This window comes from Ailuropoda melanoleuca, chromosome 19 (genome assembly GCF_002007445.2).
Source record: "Ailuropoda melanoleuca isolate Jingjing chromosome 19, ASM200744v2, whole genome shotgun sequence".
In the NCBI taxonomy this organism is placed as follows: domain Eukaryota; kingdom Metazoa; phylum Chordata; class Mammalia; order Carnivora; family Ursidae; genus Ailuropoda; species Ailuropoda melanoleuca.
Genome location: NC_048236.1, coordinates 11,196,149 through 11,221,975, shown reverse-complemented (window position 1 = coordinate 11,221,975; position 25,827 = coordinate 11,196,149). Strand labels below are relative to the sequence as shown.

The 25,827-nt window shown below is 42.9% G+C and overlaps 1 protein-coding gene across 1 annotated transcript in view; it reads left to right on the top strand.

Moving 5' to 3' along the window:
* The window catches only part of GCLC (glutamate-cysteine ligase catalytic subunit), a 47,325-nt gene that overhangs the window by 8,896 nt on the left and 12,602 nt on the right, over positions 1-25,827 (top strand). Inside the window, exons 2-9 of the mRNA XM_002922955.4 lie at positions 13,480-13,592; positions 14,417-14,599; positions 17,862-17,975; positions 19,706-19,764; positions 19,870-20,003; positions 23,898-23,972; positions 24,432-24,548; positions 25,613-25,751. Of these exons, the coding sequence (XP_002923001.1) occupies positions 13,480-13,592; positions 14,417-14,599; positions 17,862-17,975; positions 19,706-19,764; positions 19,870-20,003; positions 23,898-23,972; positions 24,432-24,548; positions 25,613-25,751 (934 nt within the window). The remainder of the gene's footprint in view (positions 1-13,479; positions 13,593-14,416; positions 14,600-17,861; positions 17,976-19,705; positions 19,765-19,869; positions 20,004-23,897; positions 23,973-24,431; positions 24,549-25,612; positions 25,752-25,827) is intronic.

Here is a 25,827-nt window from a genome sequence, read left to right as displayed (position 1 = left end):
ACAATTCTTTGAAAAGTTTGCATGCATTTTATGAATAGATTTTAATTTGAAGATGCAAGTCTAAGCCCCAGGTCTTCCCCCGAATGATTGTGTTATCTTAATCCAGAACTTAAATTCTTAAGACCACAATCTCCTCATCTATAAGACTAATAAAAAAACAAACTACCATTTAGTTTCAAATTGCATGTTTACATATATATAGTTTCTAATTGTGTTTTTTAACAATTTAACTGTTTCAGAGTACTCTAAATTCCATACAACTTCTAAAAATCGGGAAATGCATACAAAAAATGGTAGAATCTATTTCCTTACCCTGTCATCTTTTGGGTTTTAGCATTGGTCTAAGATAATATACTTCACTGGCTGCTGACAAAGTAATCTAATTATAAAGCCATAGATACTAGGTTTCTAGAAATTTTTTAATGTCTTAAGCCTATTTGAGCCTCACAACTTTTTTGTTAAAAGCAGGATGGTATTGCAAAAATGTTTTCTTGAAAATAGCTGATATTTAAGTTTTACTTACATGTGGCAAAACACTAAAGGCTTTATTTCCATGATGGATAATTGTTAAATTAAGTATTTATTGTGTACTTCCTGTATGTCAAGGACTTCCTGTGCTAGGTCATGGGATTGAAGAGCAAAATCAAGAAAAGTGAGCAGCTCTCTGCCCTTGAACTCCAGTGGTACACAGGTGGGTGGGTACAGGGGAGGGAGGAGAGGAAGAGTTGGCTGTGTATCTAGAGATCCTGGGAGTCTTAGGGATGGAAGGTGGGGAGTGAACCGTCTGGTAGGTCTCAAAGGGAGATGGAGAAGAAAGGAAAGGGAATGCACAAATGTGAGATTATGGAGGTGCCTGTTGTTGAGGGAATATTGCTGAAACACAGGACCAAAGCAGGGAAAAGGGAATGGCTAGAAGTTGAGACTAGAAAGGTGGGTTGGGTTCAGGCTGTCGAAGGTCCTTTGTAATAGGCCATGTCAGGAGATGTAGTATTGTTAAGTCCGAGACTGGTACAAGGGGATTTCTTCTAGGTCCCTTTGGTCATAGCGTGAAATGTAATGGGTTGGGTGGAATAACTAGAGACAAGGAGCCCACACTACAGAGGACATGTCATTCCTAGGAGAGAGAGGAGAGTGTAGCCTAGAACTATGGGGATAGATTTGTGTATATTAAAGAGATACTTTAGGGACACCTAGGTGGCTCAGTCAGTTAAGTGCCTGCCTTCAACTCAGGTCATGATCCCAGAGTCCTGGGATCGAGTCCTACGTCATGCTCCTTGCTTAGCAGGGAGCCTGCTTCTCCCTCTGCCTGCCTTTCCTTTGCTTGCGTGCTCTCTTTCACTCTCTGACAAATAAAATCATTTAAAAAAAAAAAAGATACTTTAGAGAAGGAGTGAAAGGACCTAGCACATAAGTGGTTAGGTCATGTCTCTCATACCTGTTCCTGGCAAAGATGACCAAGTGAATAAGACTCCCTGCAAGGATGGTTCTTCAGGGAACTGTTGGTTGGATATTCAGGTCTGGAACCCTTTTATTTAAGGAGCCCTGTACTCATTCAGTAGAAATAACCAGGTAGACAGGAGAAAGCTGGAGCAACATCTGAGCTGACTGTGCATATGGCCGGGCAGCCACAGGCCTAAAGATGGTGGTTAACACCAAAGTGGAGAGCGAGCTAGCCCAGGGAGAAGGAACATTGGTGGCGCCTCAGAACTCTGATGAAGACATGTGGGATGCTGAGAGGACACTGTGTGAGAGTTAGTAGCCCTGTCATGTGTGGGAAGAAGGAGAGCACACTTTAGAGAGCTGTGGAAGGATGGGAACTGAAGTGAAGCCGCTGGATTTGCCTGGTAAGGGAGGGTCTGAAGGCTTTGGCAACAGCCTGTCTGGAACATATTAAGAATTTGGGAGAAAAGCAAAAGTTGGTTTCTGGCCAAAATAAATGGCACAAAGCCCTTGGATGTTTTCACAGCTCATAGGGTCCTTGAAATCTTGATTATTATTTTAGAAAGAAGCAAAACTGAACTATTCTAGTTGAACTGGATAGCATGTGAGTTTGGGTATCACTTAAGTAATACCTCTGTGGCTATTAAGTTGTTTCTGTAGTATATTGAAAATGATGGTAATGGATTGAGTTTATTAGAATGATGACCTTGAGTCCCCACTTAAAGATTGGGGTTCTCAGACATTGTTTGAGACATTAGGGAAACCTGATTAAACCTCCGACTTCCAGCCAAAAGAGCTCATTTTGGATGCATCTTGATGGGTATTCAGAAACCTTGGTTATCTGGATTGGTATATCCTTGGAGAGTTTATATGGCTGTGTTTGTACTGTTGGACACTCTTTGGAGAGCTTTCTGTATGCTGAGGTTTTCCATGTCTGTCATGGTCAGACCATTTGGGGTTTGGTAGTTAAACTTATTTCCAGAACAAGATTACAAAAGAACCCCAAACCAGATGTTTCTCATTACGTAAATGTTCACACAGATCCACTGGTCTTGTCTCCCTTCCCCTGAGGTCCTTTTTTTTAGTCCTTTGGATTTGGTTAACGCTTTCCCCCCCCTTCCTGGATGCTGATGTAGCAGAGTTAAAGCTGTTAGGTGAGAGACTCCATGACCCTTTTCCCGGAAGCTACTAAGAATCCAGGCTGTGACTCTGCCCCATTTGGATTACCTGCAGGGGTCATGGGCTGGGGTACACAGGGCTTCACATATTTTACTGCTCCAGAGAGATAGTAAAGATCTTGACGTACCTGTAAAAAGCTGGCTGGCACTTGTCTGAGCTGTTTTCAAGAGTTAAGGGTTGCAGCAGTGACTTGCAACCCTAGAAAGTTAACATTTTTTAATTAAAAAAAAAAAAAGAAAGATTTTGTTTGAAAGGATATGCTCTGAGCACCTTAAACCTTACACAAACCTGAAGAGGTTATTGAGGAGTGTGTCCTTCATTTCCTTCTAGAAATGTTCACATATTTACACAAGTTGGGCACTTGAAAGGTACCTTTTTACCTAGCATGCTTTTGACAGCCCTGCCTCTGCTTAAGTATGGTAGTCCTTTCCTCTTGGCCCCCCAAGGCTGCCACTGCTGTACTGAACTGTATCTAGGGGGTCCTGATCCTGGGGGCTTTAGTACTCAGAGGACTAGGAGGTAAACAAAAGGCTTCTAATTACAAAGTTTATGCACTTTACTCCTAAAAGCTTCTTTTTTTTTTTTTTTTTTAAAGATTTTATTTATTCATTTGACAGAGATAGAGACAGCCAGCAAGAGAGGGAACACAAGCAGGGGGGAGTGGGAGAGGAAGAAGCAGGCTCATAGCGGAGGAGCCTGATGTGGGGCTCAATCCCACAACGCCGGGATCACGCCCTGAGCCGAAGGCAGACGCTTAACCGCTGTGCCACCCAGGCGCCCCTACTCCTAAAAGCTTCTTAAGCCCTTACCTGGAGAACACTTGCTTAATACACAATTCCTGAAAGCTTGGCATCTGGTTTCTCAGCTCAGGATGAAATATAAACAAATCAATCGAGGCAGAAGCAAGAGAGACTGATTCCGAGAGCAGCTGTGAAAAGCGCATCTAGACGGTGCAGCCCATTGTACCTCCAAGTTGCTCTGCTGTGATTCTAGTTAAATGAAATTGCTAATGAAGTCTGAAGCCTTAATAAAAAATGAAAGTGTGTTCAGGATCTTCCTATTGATAGCAGAAGAGGATGTGATCAATTTTAGAAAGACTTCCACTGATACATACGTAAAAATTTTTAAGAGATCATGTGCTTAAAAGGGTAAGCTTTGGGTAAAACAGTGCATTTGAATAAAATTACCTTCCTGGCTGTGCAGTGAGTAACGTATTTGAAAGTGAAAGAAAAGTGGATGATCCTATACGAAGAATTTCTAGAAGAGCTTAATAGAAATACAGAAATACAGATTTCCCCCACCGACCCCAAGTAGAGCATCCCTATGAAACCTTTTGTAACCCAAAATGGAATAGAGAAGCAGCAATTACCATTAATACATAGAAGAATTTTTGAGTGTTCCTGGACCCAAAAAATCACCTTAGACTTTTTTGATACTTTAGGAGATATCTTCGATGCACAAAATAAACCAAGATAAAGCCCAGGTGCTCACTGACACAGGTCAGAACTCTGCCTACTGTAGGCTGACATGCTGGGTGTGGGTTCCAAGGAAGGGACTTGGCTACCCTCTCACTGTTCGGAGTGCCCATTGTCTCTATAAGGTCCTGGTGGGGGGACGTTATTTTTGCCTTTTTCCGTAAAGGAGGGAAAAATCCCCTTCAGATTTCTTTCATTTAGCAAAAACAGGTACAGTTATCCCCCACTTTCTGAAAGTTTTGCAATATGGCGTTTTGCTTTTATGAAAGACCTACATTAGTATGTTTTTCCAAAGAGGATTTTTGCTTTTGGTGGGGGGGAGCAAGTTACTATGCTAATGTAGGTCTTGTAAAAGCAAGTGGCCTATAGCAAACTTTTGGAAAACAGGGAACACTCTTCTCTCTACACCAATTCTTACTGCTTACAAAACTTTTTATAGAACACTGTACTTTCTGATAACAGGGAAACCTGTGCTAATGTAGGTCTTTCATACAAACGAAGTGGCTTGGTTCAAATTTTTGAAAAGCAGGGGGATACTTGTATTGCTTTAGAGCGGGAAGGGACTTTTTTTTCCCCCTCCTGTTTTTCCAAATGATGAAACTAAGTCCCAGAGTCTAAGACAAATGCCAAATATCTGTAATTGTAATATTTCTGAGAAAAGAGGGAAAATTAAGACTGTTCTGAGCAGGGTGGTGTCCCCTTGGGAATAGGGGCAGGGAGGTCCCTAGTGCTGGGGGAGTGGCATGGTCAGCCAAAGGTTTCTCTGGAAAGGTAGCACTTAAGTTATTGAAACCCACAGGAGCCAGCTATTTGAAGGGCTGAGGTGAAATCTTCCCAAGCAGAGAGAATAGAAGTGCTGTCCAGGCCCTGACTTGGTTGTTGGAAAAACAGGTATGGCCACAACATGGTGGGGAGGAGGGAGGGAGGTTTGAAATGAAGGAGGCAGAGCCAGAAGACTGGTCCCTAATGCTCCTGGTGAGGGGGGTGGGGTTTTTGCTCAGCGTGAGCCTCTTGAAAGTTTCAAAGAGGGGAATGACCTGATCAGCTTGGTGCAGAAACCCAGGACTACTTAATTCTAGAATTAGGTGGTGGTCTACACTACCAGCTTTCACTTTTGACTGAGCCCAATAGTACCTGAAACAACTGCCAAATGAAATACTTTGGTGAAATGGTACTTCCCTTCCCATGAGTGACATATTCTGATCGTCTCTATTTCAAGATTTTTATGTAATGTTAATTACAGCCTACTTTGGCTCACTACGGAGCTTGTAACCAGCATTTGGAAAACACCTCTAAGACACTATTCTGCCTCCATAAATGTACCCCCGCCCATGAGCTAGAAAACCATAGCCACTAGCATCTGCGTGGTGCTGTGTGCCTACCACTGCCTCAGGCAGTTTACACGCAGTTTTTATGTACTTCCCAGAAACTGAGGGACTCCAAAGCCTGCTCCCCCCATATACCAGCTCCCAAATAAGCAGGAGGAAAAGCGCTCTGACAGTTTTCATGGGCTCCAACCCAAGATGAGAATGAAGGTGGACAGAAAAAGAAAACAACGAGGGGATGGTAGTGATAAAGGAAGTAGGCTTTTTGTTTGAGTGAAAATATAAATGTCTCAGAGCCACAGATGCTTCAGTATTTCTTGTTACCAGATTGCCAGTGATTCCCTTCTAGTGAAATGCCAACATCCTTTCAAAACTATAATACTGAATCTGCTTGGTAAATTTCTCGGTCTGCAGGACAAATGCTAACAGGTTCAGTAATGTGACTGCAGCCTTCCCAGCTGATCTTCGGCTGGCAGCGGAGCCCTGTGAAAGGGCAGACGCGGGTGAGCCCTTTATACGAACATCAGGCTGACCTCACTTGATAGTTATGCAGCCCGTGCCAGCCTCGGCCCAGGGCAGCAGGTAGTGGGCCCAAATCAGGAGCTTTGACTTACCTCTTTAACACGAACTTCAAATATGGCAGGAAAGGAGTTTATAGTAACAGGAGTCTTCGTCTTCCACATCCCAACTGAAGGTTAGAATTCCTCTCTCAGTGGGATCTGCCCTAACATCCAGGTGTCGTGCCTGAGGGGGAGCCCTGATGCTGCCTTTATGAGCTCCGATTCTTGTGATGGTGGAATATAGCATTCAACTTGGAGGTGTTGAATCCCTGCCTCCCACCCCCTGCCCTGTCACTGGGGGCAGAGGNCTCTCTCAGTGGGATCTGCCCTAACATCCAGGTGTCGTGCCTGAGGGGGAGCCCTGATGCTGCCTTTATGAGATGTGATTATGAAAGTGTCTGTGCTCCGATTCTTGTGATGGTGGAATATAGCATTCAAGTTGGAGGTGTTGAATCCCTGCCTCCCACCCCCTGCCCTGTCACTGGGGGCAGAGGTGAGCCCCCTGGACACCGCACTCACTTTGAAGGTGGAATTGCTGTTTTAACATTGGCTCTCACTCTTTAGAACTCTTTTTTTCTTTTTTTTTTAAAACCCCTTTGGTGGGTTAGTCTAACCACTAGTTCTAAAAACTAAAACTCCAGATTTCTGTTTCTCGGGCAGTCCTTGAATTTAGGCCAACCTAACTTAGACCTTAAAGGCTGTTCTCTTGCTTGCCCAGCTCTAGGAGTGCATCTGGGCAGAGCTGGGTACCACCATGGAGAGTGGGTGTTCTCGCCAGCACCTGTGTGCCCCGTGCGAAAGCCCTAGGCCCGCCCATACCTGGCGTGCGCCGCCTCAGACGTTCTTGACGCACACCCTCCCCCAGCACCAAGCCCTGCAGAGCAGCCGGTCCAACGCAGCCTCTCTGCATGGGGACCAGGTTACCTCCTTTCCTGTTAGCCACGTGGTGACCAGGACTCTGAGAGGAGTATGTTTACAGGAAAGAGCCAAGGAATTCACTTGTCCTTAGAACCCAGAAACTATAGGTCTAAAGTACAGATGTTTTGAGGTAAATAAAAACTATATTTACAATATTGTTTCTTCAGAAGGAGTTGTCTTCTGGTTTAGGTTTCGGGTTGTCTTAAGTTGGTGGCCATAGGAAACCTCACCATTGGTAACTTTACTTGATGGAACTACCTTTTGTGAGGTTAATTTGTGTGAGGAGACTGGTTGGGTTCTGCTAGATTTGATTAGAAAGAAGGTAAGAAGCCTTAACATAGTCTTTTTTAAAGATTTTATTTGTCAGAGAAGAGAGTACAAACAGGGGGAGTGGCAGGCAGAGGGAGCAGGGAGCCCAATGCGGGACTCGATTGTAGGACTCTGGGATCATGACCTGGCTGAAGGCAGACGCTTAACCACCTGAGCCACCCAGGCGCCCCTTCTTCCCTCTTAAGTCTTCAATTTTTTCACTTAGGCTTCGAATTACTAATCTTGGCATGTGAAAAATTTTTCTCTGTGTGGGCCAAGATAATGTCAAGGAAGTTACTTCACTGAATCATACGGGAAATTCACTGATGTTATGTATTGTTAAAATTGAGATTAACATATTATAAATAAAAAGCTGCGTACTCTGTAAGCTGCAGTCCTAATCTAGGATGCCAACAGAAGACCAGGTCAGGGTGAGGCCACATTTATTTTAGTTTCCAAAAGTGTAAACTTTCCTAGAGTACACCCTGTGTAATTCTGTGGTATGAAATGACATTTCACAGTAGGAGAGAAAGTCAAAATACATCCAGCAATTTAAGAATTTGATATGGCCTTAGACTCAACTACAAAAGCATTTCTTTGGCGTGATCTCTATGGGGTGGACCCAGTTTATCTGCATCTCTGACCAGCCAGACCTGTGATTATGCTGCAGTCAGAATGGGGGTTGGGAAAAGCATGGGAATCCTCTGGGAGGTTGTTGAAACATCAGTAGACCCTCCCCTTCGTCTGGCTAGGCCCTTTCTTCCAGGAAGCCTTCTGATCCCCTAGACTGAATCCGTTCTGCAGAGGCCGCAGTTCTGCTTGGTCATCCCAAGCGTTCCCTGAGATCATTTTGCTCTGTTGAGTTACTGGCTGTGGCTGTAGCAGCAATGGAAGCTTGAGAACAGGAGCCACACCAGCCTGACTCTTCACCATATTGCCAGCACTTACCCAGTAATGGGCCTTGTTGAGTGGCTGAAAGGACAGAGGGGTGGGGCCAGACGGCAAGACCATGGGTTTGGGTACTGATCGGTCAGGAGCTTTAACTGGATCCTAACCCTCAAAGTGGCCGTGGGCTTGTTTTGGAGTTAGCATAAAGAGAAAACTGGGTCTCTGAGGAGCGACAGGTAGTTCTAGCAGGAGTCAAGCCTATTGCTTGGGCCGCTGGAAGAACACCAACAGTGGAGTGGAGGCGTTGGCCCTGAACCCCAAATTTGGAATTCCAGTAGGATGGCTGGAGACAAAAGAATTTCTCAAAGAATTTCTCAAACCTCCCTGAGCAGGGAACTGCCTCTAACTCCTTCTGAGCCTTATGGAACGAGATTGCTTTCCTGATTAAGCACCGTTTTTGCCTCCAGGGAGTAGAAATGTAAACACTAGTGTTTTATAAAATGTCCAACCTTTCCTCAAATTCTAAGCTCCTTGAAACCCTTACCTTCATGGTAGCGTATCAAAAAAAGGAAATTCATTTTAAACTAGTGGTAAATGCCATTTAAAGACAACATAAATCCTAAAAAACACTTTGATATTAACAGTTACTCTTGTTATCTTGAACTCTGATGCCATGAATATTTTCCTGTCTACAACATATCCAGCATTGTCCTGAGTACTTACATCACCCTCAATTAAGATTCTTTACTTTTATTGGCCTAATTTCAGATGAACATAAAGCACCTCATTCTTGTGTAAACCCGCACTGAATGACTAGTGGGTTATTGTGTTCTGGTCATTCCTAGCAACACTATGTACTAACACAGCCTACATAGTGGTCTTTTGAATGGGCCTTCGCCTTTGATTCAACAGCTCTGAGATATTGGTGGCTTTTTACCCTAGTGGGATAAAATTTAGCCTTTTTAGCAATGAAACCTAATTTTAATTTCATTTGTAGAAAAAGTACACATTTTAAAATGAGTGTCTCACATAGTGCTTAGTTATTTTTAGTGTGTCTCTAATCCACCCATTTAGAAAGATCACTGATGGGTACTACATAGCAGTGTCCCTAAGTTACATTTAGGGAGTTATGATCTGTGTACCGAGAATAGAGCCCATTGGCTGTTTATGCTACTTCCAAATACTATGTTGATTACACAGATTTGAATTAGTCACTCTGCAGTGCACTTATGATGCCTTTGGGATTGTGTATGTGCTCAGTGTACATAGATGTTGCTATATCTCAGAATACACAGCCCACATGCTCTTCGAAGTTAGGAAAGCTAGTATGTTTAATCCTTGGAATCTGTTGTGTTCAGAAGGGCCTCTGTGCCGTCTTCTGTTTTTTGTTTTTTTTTTTTTATTTTGTCTTTTCCTCTCATCCTTTGGATGCAAAAAGGAAGCTTAAGATGGGGACAAGATCCAGATACAATAAAATCACTGTGGTTTTAGGGTAGTCTGCATGGGGAAAACATTGCCTTAATGTGTCACTTTGTTATCACTCAACAGCTAGCTCACTGAACCAAACTCCATTTTGGCTCTCGCTTGGCTATTAGGAAAGATCGAGTTAATTATTTGTTGCTTGTGTGATGTAGAATTAGAAATAAACATAAATGGGGGCGCCTGGGTGGCACAGCGGTTAAGCATCTGCCTTCAGCTCAGGGCGTGATCCCAGCATTGTGGGATCGAGCCCCCATATCAGGCTCCTCCGCTATGAGCCTGCTTCTTCCTCTCCCTCCCCCTGCTTGTGTTCCCTCTCTCCCTGGCTGTCTCTATCTCTGTCAAATAAATAAATCTTTAAAAAAAAAAAAAAGAAATAAACATAAATGTATTGAGGGGGTTTAAAAAGATAACAAAAAAGCCAAGAGCTGAAAGAACCATCCTGAGCACTGAGGCAGAAAATCAAAGCGACTGGGGCGGGGTGGCGGGGAGATTACTTTCAAGCACCTTAAATTTGAGTTTGCAAAATGTTCAGGGGGTTCTTAAAGGCTTCTAACTGAACTTTCATTTTATCCGAAAGTAAGTGCATTTATTTGGTTTTTTGTCTCCTTGAGTAAATATTCTGATGTGTTTCTGTTACATTTGCTTAATGAGGTCATGGATAATTATTTTTTAATTAAGGAGAGTTTGGTTTGTAAGCATTTTAAATGTCATCCACTTGGCTGATATTTAAGACGCAGGCTGAGTTTGAGCTTTTTGTTCTCCTGCCCTTCCCATGCTTTAAACTCGTGGTCTCAGAGTGATTTTGAAAACTAAGGATTTCAATTATTTCAAAACTAGGAAACCAACAAGAGTTATTGCATTTTAGCTTATATAAGTGCTACAAAAATTCTTGCTCATTTTGATAATAGATAAATGATGGGAACCCAGTAAGCTAGGAAGTATCTCTTCATCTGTCTTGCAGGAAACATGCTGTCTGATTAAGAAGAGAACACAGATAATTGACGATGCCCTGCAGATGTGTTGGAGCCAGTGATGAAAGGAGGAAGTACTGAAGTAGGAAGATTCCTCCTGAGAGAGTTAGCAGGGGGTCGTAGAGCCCGCAGCTCTGTCCTGGGCCTAAGATGGGCTAAGGCATCTGTTTAAATCTAGAACTGTAACTGCTACGTCTCAGCTTCTATGATATAGTAATGTCAGGCCCACTTCATAAAATTGAGGCATAATCAATTTGTGAGATTTTCAGCCAGTATTATATACTGTCTCTGCCTCATAGAGCTTCTAACAATGCTTTTTCAAGGATTTTATTTGAGAAAAAGAGAGCACAAGCTGGGCAGAGAGGGAGAAGCAGGCTCCCTGGTAAGCAGGGAGCCCAACTCGGGGCTCGATCCCTGGACTCTGGAATCATGACCTAAGCTGAAGGCAGACGCTTAACCAGTTGAGCCACCCAGGCGCCCCTATAACAATTTTTCTAAAAGCTTATCATTACTAACCAAGATTGGCATCCTTTTAGAGTCCTAGTAGCAAGGCGTGCTGTGCTTTGAGGCCAGACAGGCTCGGTTCACACCCATGCCTGACACTGGCTTTGGGCAGCTTACTCAGCCTCTCTGAGCATCTTTACACATCTGTAAAATAGGTGATCGTGCCTACTTCAAATGATGGATTTGGAGATTAGGATCCACATAAGAAAATTCACAGCATACCCTTTCTTATTCTCATTTAAGAGAAAACTTGTTTCTCATACTTGCGATATTTTTATATATCCATCCTGAGACTTAATAAGGTTTCTTATTCCATCAGCTCTTAGCTTCTCCATCCAGATCTAGGCCTCCTGAATAGCTGTCTGGAAACCTGTACTTAAATTTGGGAGCAAGTCTAGATTCTGCAGCCCAGTTTTCAGGCATTTGATATTGAGTAATTGTACAAGTACAAATTTCACATTTCTGGTTCATGTAGCTAACCCAAATAGTCTTACCTATTTCTTGAACGTAAAAAATTCTAATAGAAAAGCAAGAGTGGGAACTTAAACTTATCAGTAAGACAGCTATTTTAGTTCAGGCTACTATAACATATACAATAGATTAGGTGGCTTAAACAACAGACATATTTCTCATGGTTGTGGAGGTTGGGAAGTCAAGGTCAAAGGTGGAGAGAGATTCGTTTCCAGATGAGGGTCCTCTTCCTGACTTATAAACAGCTGCCTTCTTGCTGTGTCCTCATGTGGTGGCAAGAGACATTATTTTTCTCGTTTCTTCGAATAAGGGCACTAATCCCATCCCATAGGGGATTAAGGGCTTCAACATATGTATGTGGGGGAGTGGGGCACAAACATTCAGTCCATAGCAACAACTAGTAAAAGGTAGTTGAAAGTTTCATTTTTGTTTTTTAAACCTGCCAGGTTCTCTTCTGTGGTTACTAACATTTTTTTCCCCTTTATAATTCCATTTCTTAGCTGAGGTGCAAAACTCTTGTTGAACATGACTGTGTCTGTGGTAATGGATGGCTGACTGAGATGCCTTTCAACACCAGCCAGGTACAGATAAGAATAGGCCACTGCAGAACAGAGCATGACCTCTCAGAGGAGAGCAGCTCATACCCCACCCAGTGGGAATGGGCTTCTGGGTATTTGTTTCTAAGTCTGGAAATCTGGATTTACATGTGAAACGTCAGATACTGGATGTATTGCTGCTTTTTTCTTTCTTTCTTTTTTTTTTTTTTTATGATAAGCCAAACAAAATACTTCCACTGACTGGTCTGCTTCATGGGGCACCAGTTTATCACCTTCTTTTCTCTGTCTTGGTATCTTGTCCAAAGGGTACTCTTGAGTGTTCTCCTGAATGATCTGATTCCATACCTTTTCACTTACAGATGGATAATATGTTATTTCAGCCATAAATCGTGATTCATAGTCTTGACTGTTGATACCAACCATCATGATTTAAGTATGTGGTTTCAGGGAAAACAAAAGCAGGCTCTGTTTGTACTCTGCCCAGAAAAGTCTTTCTTTGGTATTTAACTCCTGATTTTTATCAGAATTCCACCACGTATTGTTATAAATGCACCAGGGCACCTTGCATCGTAAATCATACATGGTTTCAGGGTGGGGAAGTTGTCTTAAGTTACTCTTGAAAAACCAAGACTCAGTTGTTGAAACTCCTAAAATAACTTCCGCATACTGGTGTGTTTATGATTATGACTTAATTCTCCCAACAGTGAGACTTACAATGGCATTTAATAACCTGCCAGTAAATAAGGATAATCTACCCTGATAATCTGCCCAGATAACCACTTTCGTAAACTTACAATAAGGCAGTTGAGGAAATAAAGTTAAAAATGCAACTTCGGGGGCGCCTGGGTGGCACAGCGGTTAAGGTTAAGCGTCTGCCTTCGGCTCAGGGCGTGATCCCGGCGTTATGGGATCAAGCCCCACATCAGGCTCTTCCGCTATGAGCCTGCTTCTTCCTCTCCCATTCCCCCTGCTTGTGTTCCCTCTCTCTCTGGCTGTCTCTATCTCTGTCAAATAAATAAATAAAATCTTTAAAAAAAATGCAACTTTGTTTTGTAACTGCAATTTACAGATTTTTAGCTCTGAAATATTTCTCTTTTGAAGTACACTCTGTCAGAGTGGACATCTTGACTTTGGGATATTAAGTAGAGCAAGAGAAAGAAGTAATGAAGGAATAAGTTCTGGTCCTCAAACACTGGCACTGTTGACTGATCATTTTCTCCAGTTTTTCATATTATGCGAAAGAAAGCTCGTTGTGTGCCATGTAGCGTAAGCAGATGTGACTGTCTTGAGTTACTGTGGGTCCTTTCCAACCCTCACATTTCCCTGCCTCCTCCCCTTGAAGGTTACACTGAACACGAGTCTGGAAGAAGGTTAACTTTTTTTTTCTTTATTTTCAATAGGTGGAATACATGTTGGTGTCTTTTGATCATGAAAATAAAAAAGTCCGATTGGTCCTGTCTGGAGAGGAAGTTCTTGAAACTCTACAAGAAAAGGGGGAAAGGACAAACCCAAAGTAAGCTGAAATACCAAAGGTTGCTTTAGCATTTCTGAACTTGCTAGAACTGCAGATGTATAGGAGGCAGGCTGGCATCGTAGTTGAGAGCACATACTCTGGTTCCCCTGCTTCATAGCTGCGTGTAACCTTGGGCAAGTTACTTAACATCTCTGGGCCTCCATTTCCTCATCTGTAAAGTAGGGATAATAATACCTCCTGTACAGGGTGTTGACATTTTAAATACGTGAATGTATTTAAGCACTCAGAACTATAAACACAACATAAAGCCTGTTTACCATGACTAAATGTTAAAAAAAAAAAAAAAAGAAAAGAAAAGAAAAACCAAAACCATGGACAGAGTGTTACTGAGGTCCCAAACTGTGGTGCCAGATGAAACTTAAACTGAGTTTGTTTGGCTAGCAGGGTGTTTTTTCATATTTCTTCAAGTAGACAAAAAGGCGAAGGGGCAAGTACTTTCCAGTTCCATTTTCCTACTCCCTTGAGTTTTGACTCGAGACGGCATTTGAGTTTGGAGGCCAGCAGTGAACTGAAAGAGCCCTTATGGCCTCCTCTCCTTTCTCACAAAGTGGACTAGCTTGTCTTGGACAGCGAGTGCCCTGTGTGTGGTTTTCAGTTACTTACAAGTATTCTGGACCCTGTACTTCTAACCCTCACCTGGTTGAAGAGCTCTGGAGAATGACCAGCCTTTGGGAACAGTAAAGTTCTTAGCTTCACTTACATGGAATGGCGTCTCAGTTTTTGGAAGTGACTTTTTAAAAACTTGTAAAAATTGAATAGACGGCAGCAAAATGTGGTGGAATGGAATTTTTCCTCCTCTGTAGCCATCCTACCCTGTGGAGACCAGAGTATGGCAGTTACATGATTGAAGGCACACCTGGCCAGCCGTACGGAGGAACGATGTCCGAGTTCAACACAGTCGAAGACAACATGAGGAAACGCCGGAAGGAAGCAACTTCTTTATTAGGAGAAAACCAGGCTCTCTGCACAATAACTTCATTTCCCAGGTTAGTTCCTGTCTGAACATGCCCCAGCAGATCGTTCAGAGCTTTGGGTTCTAAAAGAGCAGATCATGACCCAAGCATTTGACCGGATAGTTCTCATACTTTACGGACAGTTCATGCTTTATGTGCTGCATTTGATAGAATCTGTAATGTTATGGCCGCAGGCAAAACTTGCGTGCCAGTTCCAGCGGGTGGGTGGCGGCCCGGAGCACTGCGGTGAGAGCATTCATCTGGCCTCTGGGCAAGACCGTGAGGACCACCGTGACTGCTAGCATCGTGGCGGCATCCACCCGAGGCTGTGGTGGAGCGAGCAGCGCGTCTGCCAAGCTGTTCTGACCCCGTAAGGCGTAGCTGAGCCTGATGGTGCTCTTTTCACTCTACTCTCTGGTGCTTCCGTGTGCCTGTTTGCCTGCTGGCGAATGCTGGTATTGGTGGCCGATGGGAGGGTCACCTGGTGGAGAGCTGGCATCAGTGCTCCCAGTCCACTGTGATACATCCTAACTATGAATGAGGGGGTCATTAGGCCATGTTTGAGTCTTGTGTTGAAAAGGAAACTTACAGGTTGTCATCAAACCTAGTTATGGCCGAAAGTTCCTAAAAGTAAATATAAAGAAAACATAAATAGTGAAGCTATGCTCTTAGCTTAGAATTAAGTACATAAATATTGTACAGTCATACATAGGAGCTCTGTGTAGGAATGCAGTTCTACCAAATTTGTAAATCCGACTTACCTGTGCTACATATCTGTCAGATTACGGCAAAGTATGCTTACCTCCTCAAGGTTCAAACTCTTTGGGGATTGGTATCCATAGACTGAAACAGTTAGAACTACTTTTATACCCTCCCTCTTTTTTTTCTGATAAATGTCCATAATAAACACAGGCATTTGGAGTCCTACCACTGGTCTTGGAAGGACACTTGGGATTTTCTTTTTAAAAATCTTCCGTGTAACATCTAAATGGTTGAAACCCTTTTTAAGCAACTCAAACATTTAGAGATGCATGTCATATTTTCTGTGATTGCTTCATTCCATTATGCAGGCCACTCCCCTTTCCCTGCCAGAAGAAAAGCCCCAGCCGGATGAGGGTGGGCAGGTTTGCTTGGAAGAGAGTTGGCATAGTCCTTTGCCCTAGTGTTTTAAGGAGAAGGTAAAAAAAAAAAAAAAAATCATGACTCTGCCTTTCACTCAGATAATTGAGTGCCTGCTGCATGCCACACCCATGCAGTGCGAGGATGCAGGCATGAATACAGACAGACACAGTACAGTCTCTGCCACTGCGGAGACTGAGGGACCAGATGGCCACAGATCCAGGGAATATGAAGTTGAGGACGTGCTGTGAGGGAAAGATGAGCAGAGAGTGGGACACGGTTGTCAGGTGGACTCTGCGAAGTGGGGAAGATGATTGGGGTGATGTCCAGAGTCCCGGTAGGAGTTTACTGGGAGTGGGGAGGGGAGGGACAGCCTAGGGAGGGTGAGCAGAGTGGGCAGATATCCCAGGATGAACAGGGAGAGCACAGAGCCTCATGAGAACCAGAAGAAGGCTGGCCACTGGGGCTGGGACCTTGAGAGGGAAAGGGAGGCTGCGCAGGTGGCTGTTGGGCCAGATCCTGTTAGCTGAGAATTTGGGTTGCTATCCTAAAAGCAGTAGGAGTTATTATAAAGGGAGAGCTGAGACAGAGGAATAAATTTTATTCTAAAAATCTAATTTTTTTTAAAAAAAAGCTTACTCATTTTTTGATGGGAGGGTATTTTTGGACTTGTAAACACAACAAGAATAATTATTATTTAGTTGAAGAAGCCTCACCTATCAGTAGTAAATGATAAGGAAAGTTTTGTTTTGGTGTCAAGAGAGAAAGGAGTACTTGGTTTCTTAAGTGTAAACAGTGTGCTTTTTCTCTGTGAAGAGACAAAACTCCGTCATGGAGCTATAATCCAAAACAGTGGCCAAGCGAATGTTTAAATTTAAGTTAATGACACTGAAGTAGATTTTTAGTTCCTCAGTCACGCTAGGCTCAGTTCAAGTGCTCACGAGGTGCATGTATTGGACGCACTGGACTGGACAGTGTGGACATGAAACCTTCCCGTGCTGCAAAGCTTCTGTTGGATGGTGCCGGTCTACAAGAAAAGCAGGGCTGTCGGAGTTTGAGAATCGGAGTTCTGACCGTCTTTGTCCTGCCAAACACATTTTCGTTCTCCCTCCATTCAGCCTAATTCTGGTTGCCTCCGAGTCCCCAAGACTGAAGTCTGCCACTCTTACAGGACTTTCCCAAAGTTTGCGGCCTCCTAGTAAATAATGCACACAGCTGCAAGAATTCTCAGGAACCCTCATTATAGCTGGAAATGGTTTTCCAGATAAGATCAACAAATTCCATTGTTGTTCACAAGACGGATATGGGCAGCCAACAGGTGCTTTATTTTATAAAAGGTAGGGGCTGAACATTAGGCATGGGTAGTCTTGGCTCTTAAGCCCAGAGTTTCCTACCACTGATCTAAAGCCCTGACAAGAGCCTCCCTTGTTTTGCATTCCCGAACTTTGTCGGTCTTTGTCCTCTCTCACAGCACATTTAACAATGACCTTAAAATTCTTAACTTGAAGAGCTAGATGTGGAATTTGAGCTTTACGTTTAGGGATGAAGACAGAGCTTCCTTTTTCTGTGTTGGAATTAAAGCTCTTGGTTAGGTCAAGTAAGAGAATAGGGTTGGGTTTCAGACATCAGAGGGAGATCTCAGGGGCGGATGGGGACACCTGCAGAGACACTACCTAATCCTGAGGGACTCCTGAGGTGATCTAAGAGGCAAAAAGCAGGAGAGCCCTTAGATATTTGAACAAAGCTTATCGACAGGTGGGGGGCAGTAGGGATGTGCAGGGGTCAAATACAATCAGAAATGAGAGCAGACCCCATGTAGGGGGAACCCATAGCCTGTGACCATTGATGTGACCTAGCTGAGGGACTTCTGTGCTGTTGGTCCTTGCTGTTAAATGAAGAGATGGCTAGGACGTGAACAGCACTCTGGAGATCCTGAGTAGATGGTGGGTCTCTGGTAAAAGTCTCTCACAGGCTGCAATCACAAAAGATGTTGGTGGGGAAGACCAAGTACGAGGGGGTGTTTGTAAAGCTAGTATTTACACAGCATTCATGTGCTAGACCCCCTGTGGGGGGGGAAGCTAGACAGGTGTGGGTGGTTCTTAAGGTGCGGTGATGGTGAGACATTATTAACTATTGAAAACAAATCCTACCTACTTAGTTCTTCAATTTGTTGTAGATTAGGCTGTCCTGGGTTCACACTGCCAGAGTTCAAACCCAATCCGGTTGAAGGAGGAGCTTCCAAGTCCCTCTTCTTTCCTGATGAAGCCATAAATAAGCACCCCCGCTTCAGGTGAGTATGGCTGCGCCTTTAAACGCAGATGTCCCTCACTCTTACCCTGCCTGCTGAGAGTAAGGCGCTCCTCTTTCTAGAATCCTTGTTGAGCGCTTACTGAATTCAGGCTCCTTTTGTAATGAACGTTGCTTCTTAGAGCGCGGCTTGACTTGCCCGTCTTACAAGTCATCTTAGAGTTGTTGGCTTAGCCACTGTTGTCTTTAGAATACAGATTTTTTTCAGCCCTGTTGTACAAACATCTATTTGGGGAAGTTTCCTCTTAGTTACTCCTACCTTTTTTCCCCTCTCTGTGTGATCACATTCTGCTCAATATACCCTTCATAATAAGGCAAAATATGTACAACTCTTTACCTTCTGTTCTATTAACTTCTAGCTCTGGTAGTTTGTAGTTTCATTCCTGGGTTTAAAGTGGCTTCAGGGCCCACACCACTCTGATCTTGCTTTGTACCTTGAGTCTCCTCTGTCATCCTAAACTGACGGTCCCGACCTGCAAGTGGGGACCTTGGGACTTGTCAGTATTGATTCCTTTGACAGGTCTGCACATCTGTTATATGCAGAGTCTTTGGGGGGAACAGATTTATAGATGGAGTTCCCAACTTCAAATGTTATAGTGTGCCAGGGGGAAAATAGATTCAGCTGCAAGAAAAGATATTATGCCGGATTCCCAAAGGTAGGAAGGAGCATCAGAGACCCTCCTCGGAGAAAGAAGATGCTTCTGACTGAGGGGATCCTGGCAGACATGGGAAAGAGCTGGTCTGCTATCTGAGTCTGCATCACCACTGTCTGCTAGAATCATGCTAGCCTCAGATGTTGTTTTAAATTTTCTAACAGTCACATGAAAAAAGTAAAAAAGATGGAATTTTATAATTTTATTTAATCCAGTTTATCCTAAATTACTTCAACATGTAATCAGTATTTTAAAATTATTGATAGGGGCGCCTGGGTGGCACAGCGGTTAAGCGTCTGCCTTCGGCTCAGGGCGTGATCCCGGCGTTATGGGATCGAGCCCCCACATCAGGCTCCTCCGCTGTGAGCCTGCTTCTCTCTCCCACTCCCCCTGCTTGTGTCCCTCTCTCGCTGGCTGTCTCTATCTCTGTCAAATAAATAAATAAAATCTTTAAAAAAAAAAATTATTGATAAGACATACTTTATTTTTGTATTTTGTAGTCTTCAAAATCTGGTGTGTATATTATCATCACAGCATATTTTAATTAGGATTAGCCCCATTTCAAGTGCACAGCAGCCACAGTGTGCCTGGTGGCTTCTGGTTTAGACACTGTGGGTCTAGAAGATAGGTATTAATACTGCCAATTGGGAGGGATAGTAACAAGGTATTGGGGCTCCAGAGATGCCTAGGGAAAGTGAATAGTAAAGCTTGAAGTTTTTGGAAGACATGGGAGCGTTAGAAACACGGTGAGACCAGACCACGGCAGACCCCAGACACTTGAGTTTGATTTGAGAAGTTACAGGGAGCTGGGGTATCCGGGGTTGAACAGGGAAGAGCATGGCATTCTTGAGCAAGGGGCAGAGGAAGTGGTGGCAACGCAGAGCTTTCTCACAGCAAATCCCCTCAGAATACCTTGATCCACTTCAATGTTCTATAGGATTGCCTCAGAGAATTAGTTTGAGGTAGGGTTTCATTCTATTTACATGTTCTATGATCAAATTCTTCTTCTGCATGGCGGTTCTTCGGTGGCCGATTTATGACGTTTGGTTGTCTGTTTCAGTACCCTAACACGAAATATCCGACACAGGAGAGGAGAAAAGGTTGTCATCAATGTACCAAGTAAGTCCAAAGTGGTTGGCGGGATGGGAGAGACACCTGGTGAATCGCTGTTGAATCCTTGAATGTCACCCTTCTCTTTTTTTTTTTTTTAATTTAATCCTACAGTATTTAAGGACAAGAATACACCGTCTCCGTTTATAGAAACATTTCCTGAGGATGAGGAGGCGGCCAAGGCTTCTAAGCCTGATCATATTTACATGGATGCCATGGGATTTGGGATGGGCAATTGCTGTCTTCAGGTATTGATTCCAATATACAGAGAGGCAGAGTGCCTTCATCCATTTCTACTCACTAACTTCTTTTCTTTTTAAATACGCATTTTTTTACAATTACATTGTAATCAGGTTGAAATGAAAGCTAAGTGTGCCTTTCTGAAAACCAGTGATTTTTAGTAAATTCATTGGTAGCTATCTCTTGATGGAGAGTTCATGGAATCTCCAGTTTACTACAAAGATAAGTGGTTGTTACTTACAGCGCGAAATATTCCATGATCCCTGCCTCTGTTCTTTCCAGTGATGGTCGGGCCTAGAGCATATAATACCATTCAGATCGCTGTTTCTGAAAGTGAACTTTGGATGCACTCCCATGACCTTGGAATCCAAGGGAAGGATTGTTTGGACTTTAAACGTTCATATTCAGGCAAGGCCGCCTAGTGGTATAAAAAGAACTACTGAGCAACCCGTGTTTGCCTTGCCCCTGGCGAAGTGACACAGGAGGCAGTACAGCCTTTCTCTGTTTCCTCCTTTAAAACTTCCCGTGGATCTAATGAGATGGCTGGTGCCCCTGGCAGGGACCTGGGTGGCCGGACACGGGACCCACCTGGCAGCGGTGGGCCTGCGCTCGGGCCGCAGCTGCTGCTGCTCCTTCGGGGTTTGGGTAGCTCCCCTCACTTCTTGGCGTCTTGATTTTCTCCTCAGTTAACCGGAAGGTTTATATTAAGTCCCCTTCTAGGTCTGACTCTAAGCTATACTTCGTTGTTTTTATCAACAGAAGTGCTTGTTTTAACCTTTACTTTGCTTAGAACAGGAGTAGGAGTTGCACGGAGTATAAAGTGAAAATGTCAGATTTCAGATAAAAAGTCCACTTGTTATTGTCTAAGGCGATTGTATCCATTTCTGATTACTTCAGAAGATTGAAAGTAGTGTCCTTAGAGGTCTGGAGTGGTGTGAAACCTGGCCCCCATGTGAGTCCCGGGGCCTCGGGTCCAGGCAGAGGCCAAAAAACTCAGCATTCCCATCATCTCAGACAGCTGCAGTGTAGACACGTGCCTTCTTGGACATAAAGCTCTGATGTGCTTATTTTTACAATTCTGTAAAATGAAAATTGAAAGCCGGAGTCAGATTTCTCCATGCTAAATGTGTTTACATAACCATAATTTTTTTTTCTGGTTTTCCTGACATACACAGGCGGTATAAAGTATGTGGTCTTCCAAACAAACATAGGCCAGTAAGTTTCCTTACAGAGGGTCACATTTCATAAAAAAGAGATCTTTTGACTTTCACTTGCATATCTGCTTTTCTATCTTAATTACAAATGTTTTTAAAAGGAACCATTAAGCTCTAGAACTTACAGTGCATGGCTTTAAAATTGTATCAGTGTAATTGGAGTACTGATTGCCTTTTCTTGGTTTAATATTAAACCAGGGTACCCTGCCAGGGACAGCACAGTTACTTCATTCCAAAGGGATAGTCTTTCCCTTGAAACACCATACAAATAAATGTGTTCTAATGGTGGGTAGTTAACATTTTTATTACCTGTAGATACAATTTTCCATCCAAATTTACTCTCTTTCATGGGTTCAGGATTAAGTTTTCTTTCTGTTGTCCAAGACCCTACTTTGAATACTCAAAAAATTATTAGCACAAATCACGTAAAGTGTATAGGAAATGAGATGAATTCCATACATCACCACAGAAAACACCCTACTTTGTGTCTCTCAAGTAGAAAACTAGAAACTGATTGTTAAAGCAGAAAATGTTATAATTTTTTAAGGTTAGTGGAAGACTTAACTGTACAAAACAAAAGAGTCACATAACCGCACTCCAATGCTTGACTCTTGGGGAATTTTTCAGGAATCAGTTAATAAGTTCATGCACGTTGTAATAGGTTTTTTCCCCTCTCTAAGAAAATCAGGTGGCTTCAGAAGTGGGTTCTAGGTAAATTTTAGATTAGACATCTAAGTTTCTAACATCTGTTTTTCATACTTGCTCTTTTTTCCCCTCTGTTTCCTAGTGACACTGCTTCTCCTCTTATGAGATACTTTAAAGGGACACCAGAAGCCAAAACTGTTCATACTTTAAGGCATAAGAGCTCTTTCTTTTCCTCCCCCTGCCCCCAGCCGTTACCATAGTCATGTCCTGTTTGATTTGTAGATATATTAGTTCTAGAGTGCTGAAGCCAGTCACTGAATATATTTAGAATAACTAAGTCACTTCGCTGTTGTAACTTAACTATGGAATTCCAGGTGTGAATTTTATTAAGCATACTTTTTTCCAGGATTTGCCTGTGAGTTGTCTAATATATACTAGGTCATCTAAGAGAAGCCAATCTGTCCCAGCAGAGTAGTGTGTAAATACTTGGCTTACTGTCTCACGTTTCCTCACTTCCCATTTTATCCTTAGCCTTGCACAAGCTGATTTCTGAGTTTCCATCTCTTTGCAGAAACTGCCCTTGTTTTGCTGTAGAGTGACCTAATTGCCAACCCTTCTTAAGAGCTCTTATTTTAACCTTTGATACTCTTATTCCTTGAGGTCTGGGACACAGCTCTTCTCTGTGTTGAATTAATTTATAATGGCTGGTTAATTGCTAGTACATTTTAATTAAAATAGAGCAGTGAATCATTAACAGAAATTATAGTAAGTTGTCTAAATATTTTTCTGTAGTTAGTGACCACACTGACATGAATATAATTCTCCAGGTAGACAAGTGAGTCTCCTAACAGAACTTCTTCGTTAAAAAAGCAAAATTGAGACCTGGCTAAAACTATGGGAAATAATAGGTTGGGATTATAACAGTAAACATACATGGCTACTCTTTCAGGGATTAAGCCCTTAAATTACTTTCTACACCAACATTAAATTCAAAATATCATTATTAAATAACAACAGAGGACAGGAAAACTCTTCCCCATTTGTAGTTAATATGGATATGCTCACACAACCAGGATTTGTGTTCCTAGTCCCTTCCACTGCTCCCCATCCCAAAGCAAGCAGGACTTTTTTGGTTTCTTTTGGGTAATTGTTTGTAGAACATTTGTGCTAATGAACAATATGATTTTTTTTTTTCTCTGCCTAACTCTGAAATGTTCTACTTTTACCCCTCTTGTGCAGGCTTCCTGGGTGATCCTGCCCATCTTCAGAACATTATCTGAGCCTACTACTCCCTAAATACTTCTCCACCCCAGACTTGTCTTCTGGGCATCAGCCCTGGAGACCCAGCCACTTAAAGGGCTTCTTTACCTGCTCCTTTCCTTCATATGCCCATTGTGTCTTGGTGCCTCTGCTCACTGTCTGTCTCAGGAACACCCAAGCCAAAACCTGAGTCACACCTCCATTCTCTATACTATACCCACTGGCCCCCCAGTGGCTGCCACTTTGACTCTGGTATGCCTCCTCCTGCAGCCCTCTTGGGTTACATCCTTGTCAGCTGAGTATCTTAACTGTTCTCCCTTCCTCCAGGCTCGCTCTGTCCCAGGCTATTCCTTGTACTTGCCACCAGTGAGCTTTGAAACCAGTCATGAGCATCTCTATCCTTCTGTAACAAAATTTCTCTAACCCTTGAGCTAACCGAAGTGCGGGGGCATGCTGTCGAGGGAGATAAGCCAGCAGAAGAGAAGATGCCTTGCTGAACTTGCCATTTACCTAGTGTCTTCCTTTCCTTTCCTGACATTTTAATCTTATTTAATTTAGGAAATGGCTATTGATATGTGAGTGTGATCAAATACCATTGTTTGGCAAAATTCATCCAAGGCAACTTTTAAACAAAACTACTGTGTTAATAGGTGTTATTAGCTGTAGAGTGACCATTGCACACCATGCCCTCTGTCTTCCCCGGCCACCATCCTTCTCAGACTCGACTCCTTGGGGAGGATGTTGATGATTCGTCGTTGTTAATAACTTGTAATTCTTAAACAGGTAACGTTCCAAGCCTGCAGCATATCTGAGGCCAGATACCTTTATGATCAGTTGGCCACTATCTGTCCAATTGTCGTAAGTAGAAGCGACATCTTAAAGACTTCTTTGTAGAGAGAGTGCTTGTGCAACATTTGCTGACTCTGTGCCATTTAAGTCCGGTAAAGACTTTATTCAGAAATGAACTAACATAAGTAGTGTGCATTTAGAGCTACTGGACTAAGACGCCAAGCTATAGAAGTTTACTGTTGCTAGTAAGACATCTGGGTGTTCAGGTGTCAAGTTGGAGTGTAGCTGTTTCCGCTCTCCCATCCTCCCCATTCCGCGTGACAGAGGGGATGATTTAAATGAATCCCGTCCAGGGATTTGAGTCCCTTCTGGTGTCTTTCACTATAAAAAAAGTAGGCACAGAGGACTAGAACTCCCATGGGGCTCACCTAAACGGATTCTTCTAGACCAGAGATAACTGCATGGTGCTTTTCTCAGCATGTGAATGACACTTCGAACCTGCAGGTGCTGACTCTTGTTTGTTTTTAGATGGCTTTGAGCGCTGCGTCTCCTTTTTACCGAGGCCATGTGTCGGACATTGATTGTCGCTGGGGAGTGATTTCCGCATCTGTAGATGATAGAACTCGGGAGGAGAGAGGACTGGAGGTGGGAGTGATTTTCCTTAATAGCCTTTTTAAAAAATGAAGTGGGTAAAATGGGGTTATTGTAACTACTTACAATGTTGAAGTCTCCCTTAAATTTTTATCTTGAGTGGGCTAGTCACATGTGGGAAGAAATTCACAGGTTATAAATCTGTCCTTGATGTCATTAGTGTTTGTTTTGGGGTGAATATATGGGAAGCATGATTTGGTTGGGGTAAGGAATTTTCATCACTTGCTGAAATCTGTATTTGTTTCATCCTCTTCTAAAACTTAGTGGTGCTTTTTTCCTGTATTTTGGAAGTAAGTGCCGATGGGCTGTTGTTACCAAAAGGCTTTTTGGCACTACATGAGCGCTCTCTATATGATGCTTTCTGCTGTGGAATCTGTGGTCAAAGATTATTTTGCCCCGTATAAAGGGTTAGGTTTGCCTAATAAGGGTAGGTTAGTGCCTCTTGTTTGCATGTTGAACTGTGACCGTGCACCTCTCCAACCTGGAGTGTGCATCAAAACCGCCTATGGAGATCTTTAAAAATAGACACCGGCCCATGGCAGATCGAATAAACAAGTGTCTCCAGAACCGAGACCTGGACATGGTTTTAAATGAGCCCTTTCAAGTGCCTCTGATGTTCTCAACCAGGGCTGCACTGCTGCTGCTCTTGTCTTCATGGGAGTGCTCCTAAATTGTCGAACATGTTGCCTAAGTAGAATTAAACTTTAAAGGAGAAATGAGTGTTAACAGCTCTTTTTTACGTTAATAGGTTTGCTTTCAACCTTGGCATATATTTTCCTGGCTTAGTAAGAACGAAGGCAATCTGCCTTTTAAAAAATATATATATATATTTAAATCATATCAGAGAACAGCTACTTAAGTTACTTCCAAATTTTTAAAAAACATAATTTTCCCTAATAACGTCTTAGGATTAACTTTTTTTCAGGATCTTAAGGTTGGATATTTTTATATAACTATTATATATAAAATATAAAAGCATTTAAGTAGAACTCTATGGGGCATTAGTTCATTTCCGGAGCATTTTATATGGCATTCATTCGTAGTTTTTTCAATTTTAGCCACTGAAGAACAGTAACTATAGGATCAGTAAGTCCCGGTACGATTCGATAGACAGTTACTTATCTGAGTGCGGTGAGAAATACAATGACATCGACTTGACAATAGATAAGGAAATCTACGAACAACTCCTGCAGGAAGGTGAGCAGCCACTCCTTTTCTCCGGGTTTGATTGTGCACCTTTGGTTCTTCAGAGCTCTTTAGAACTTTTTGCTGA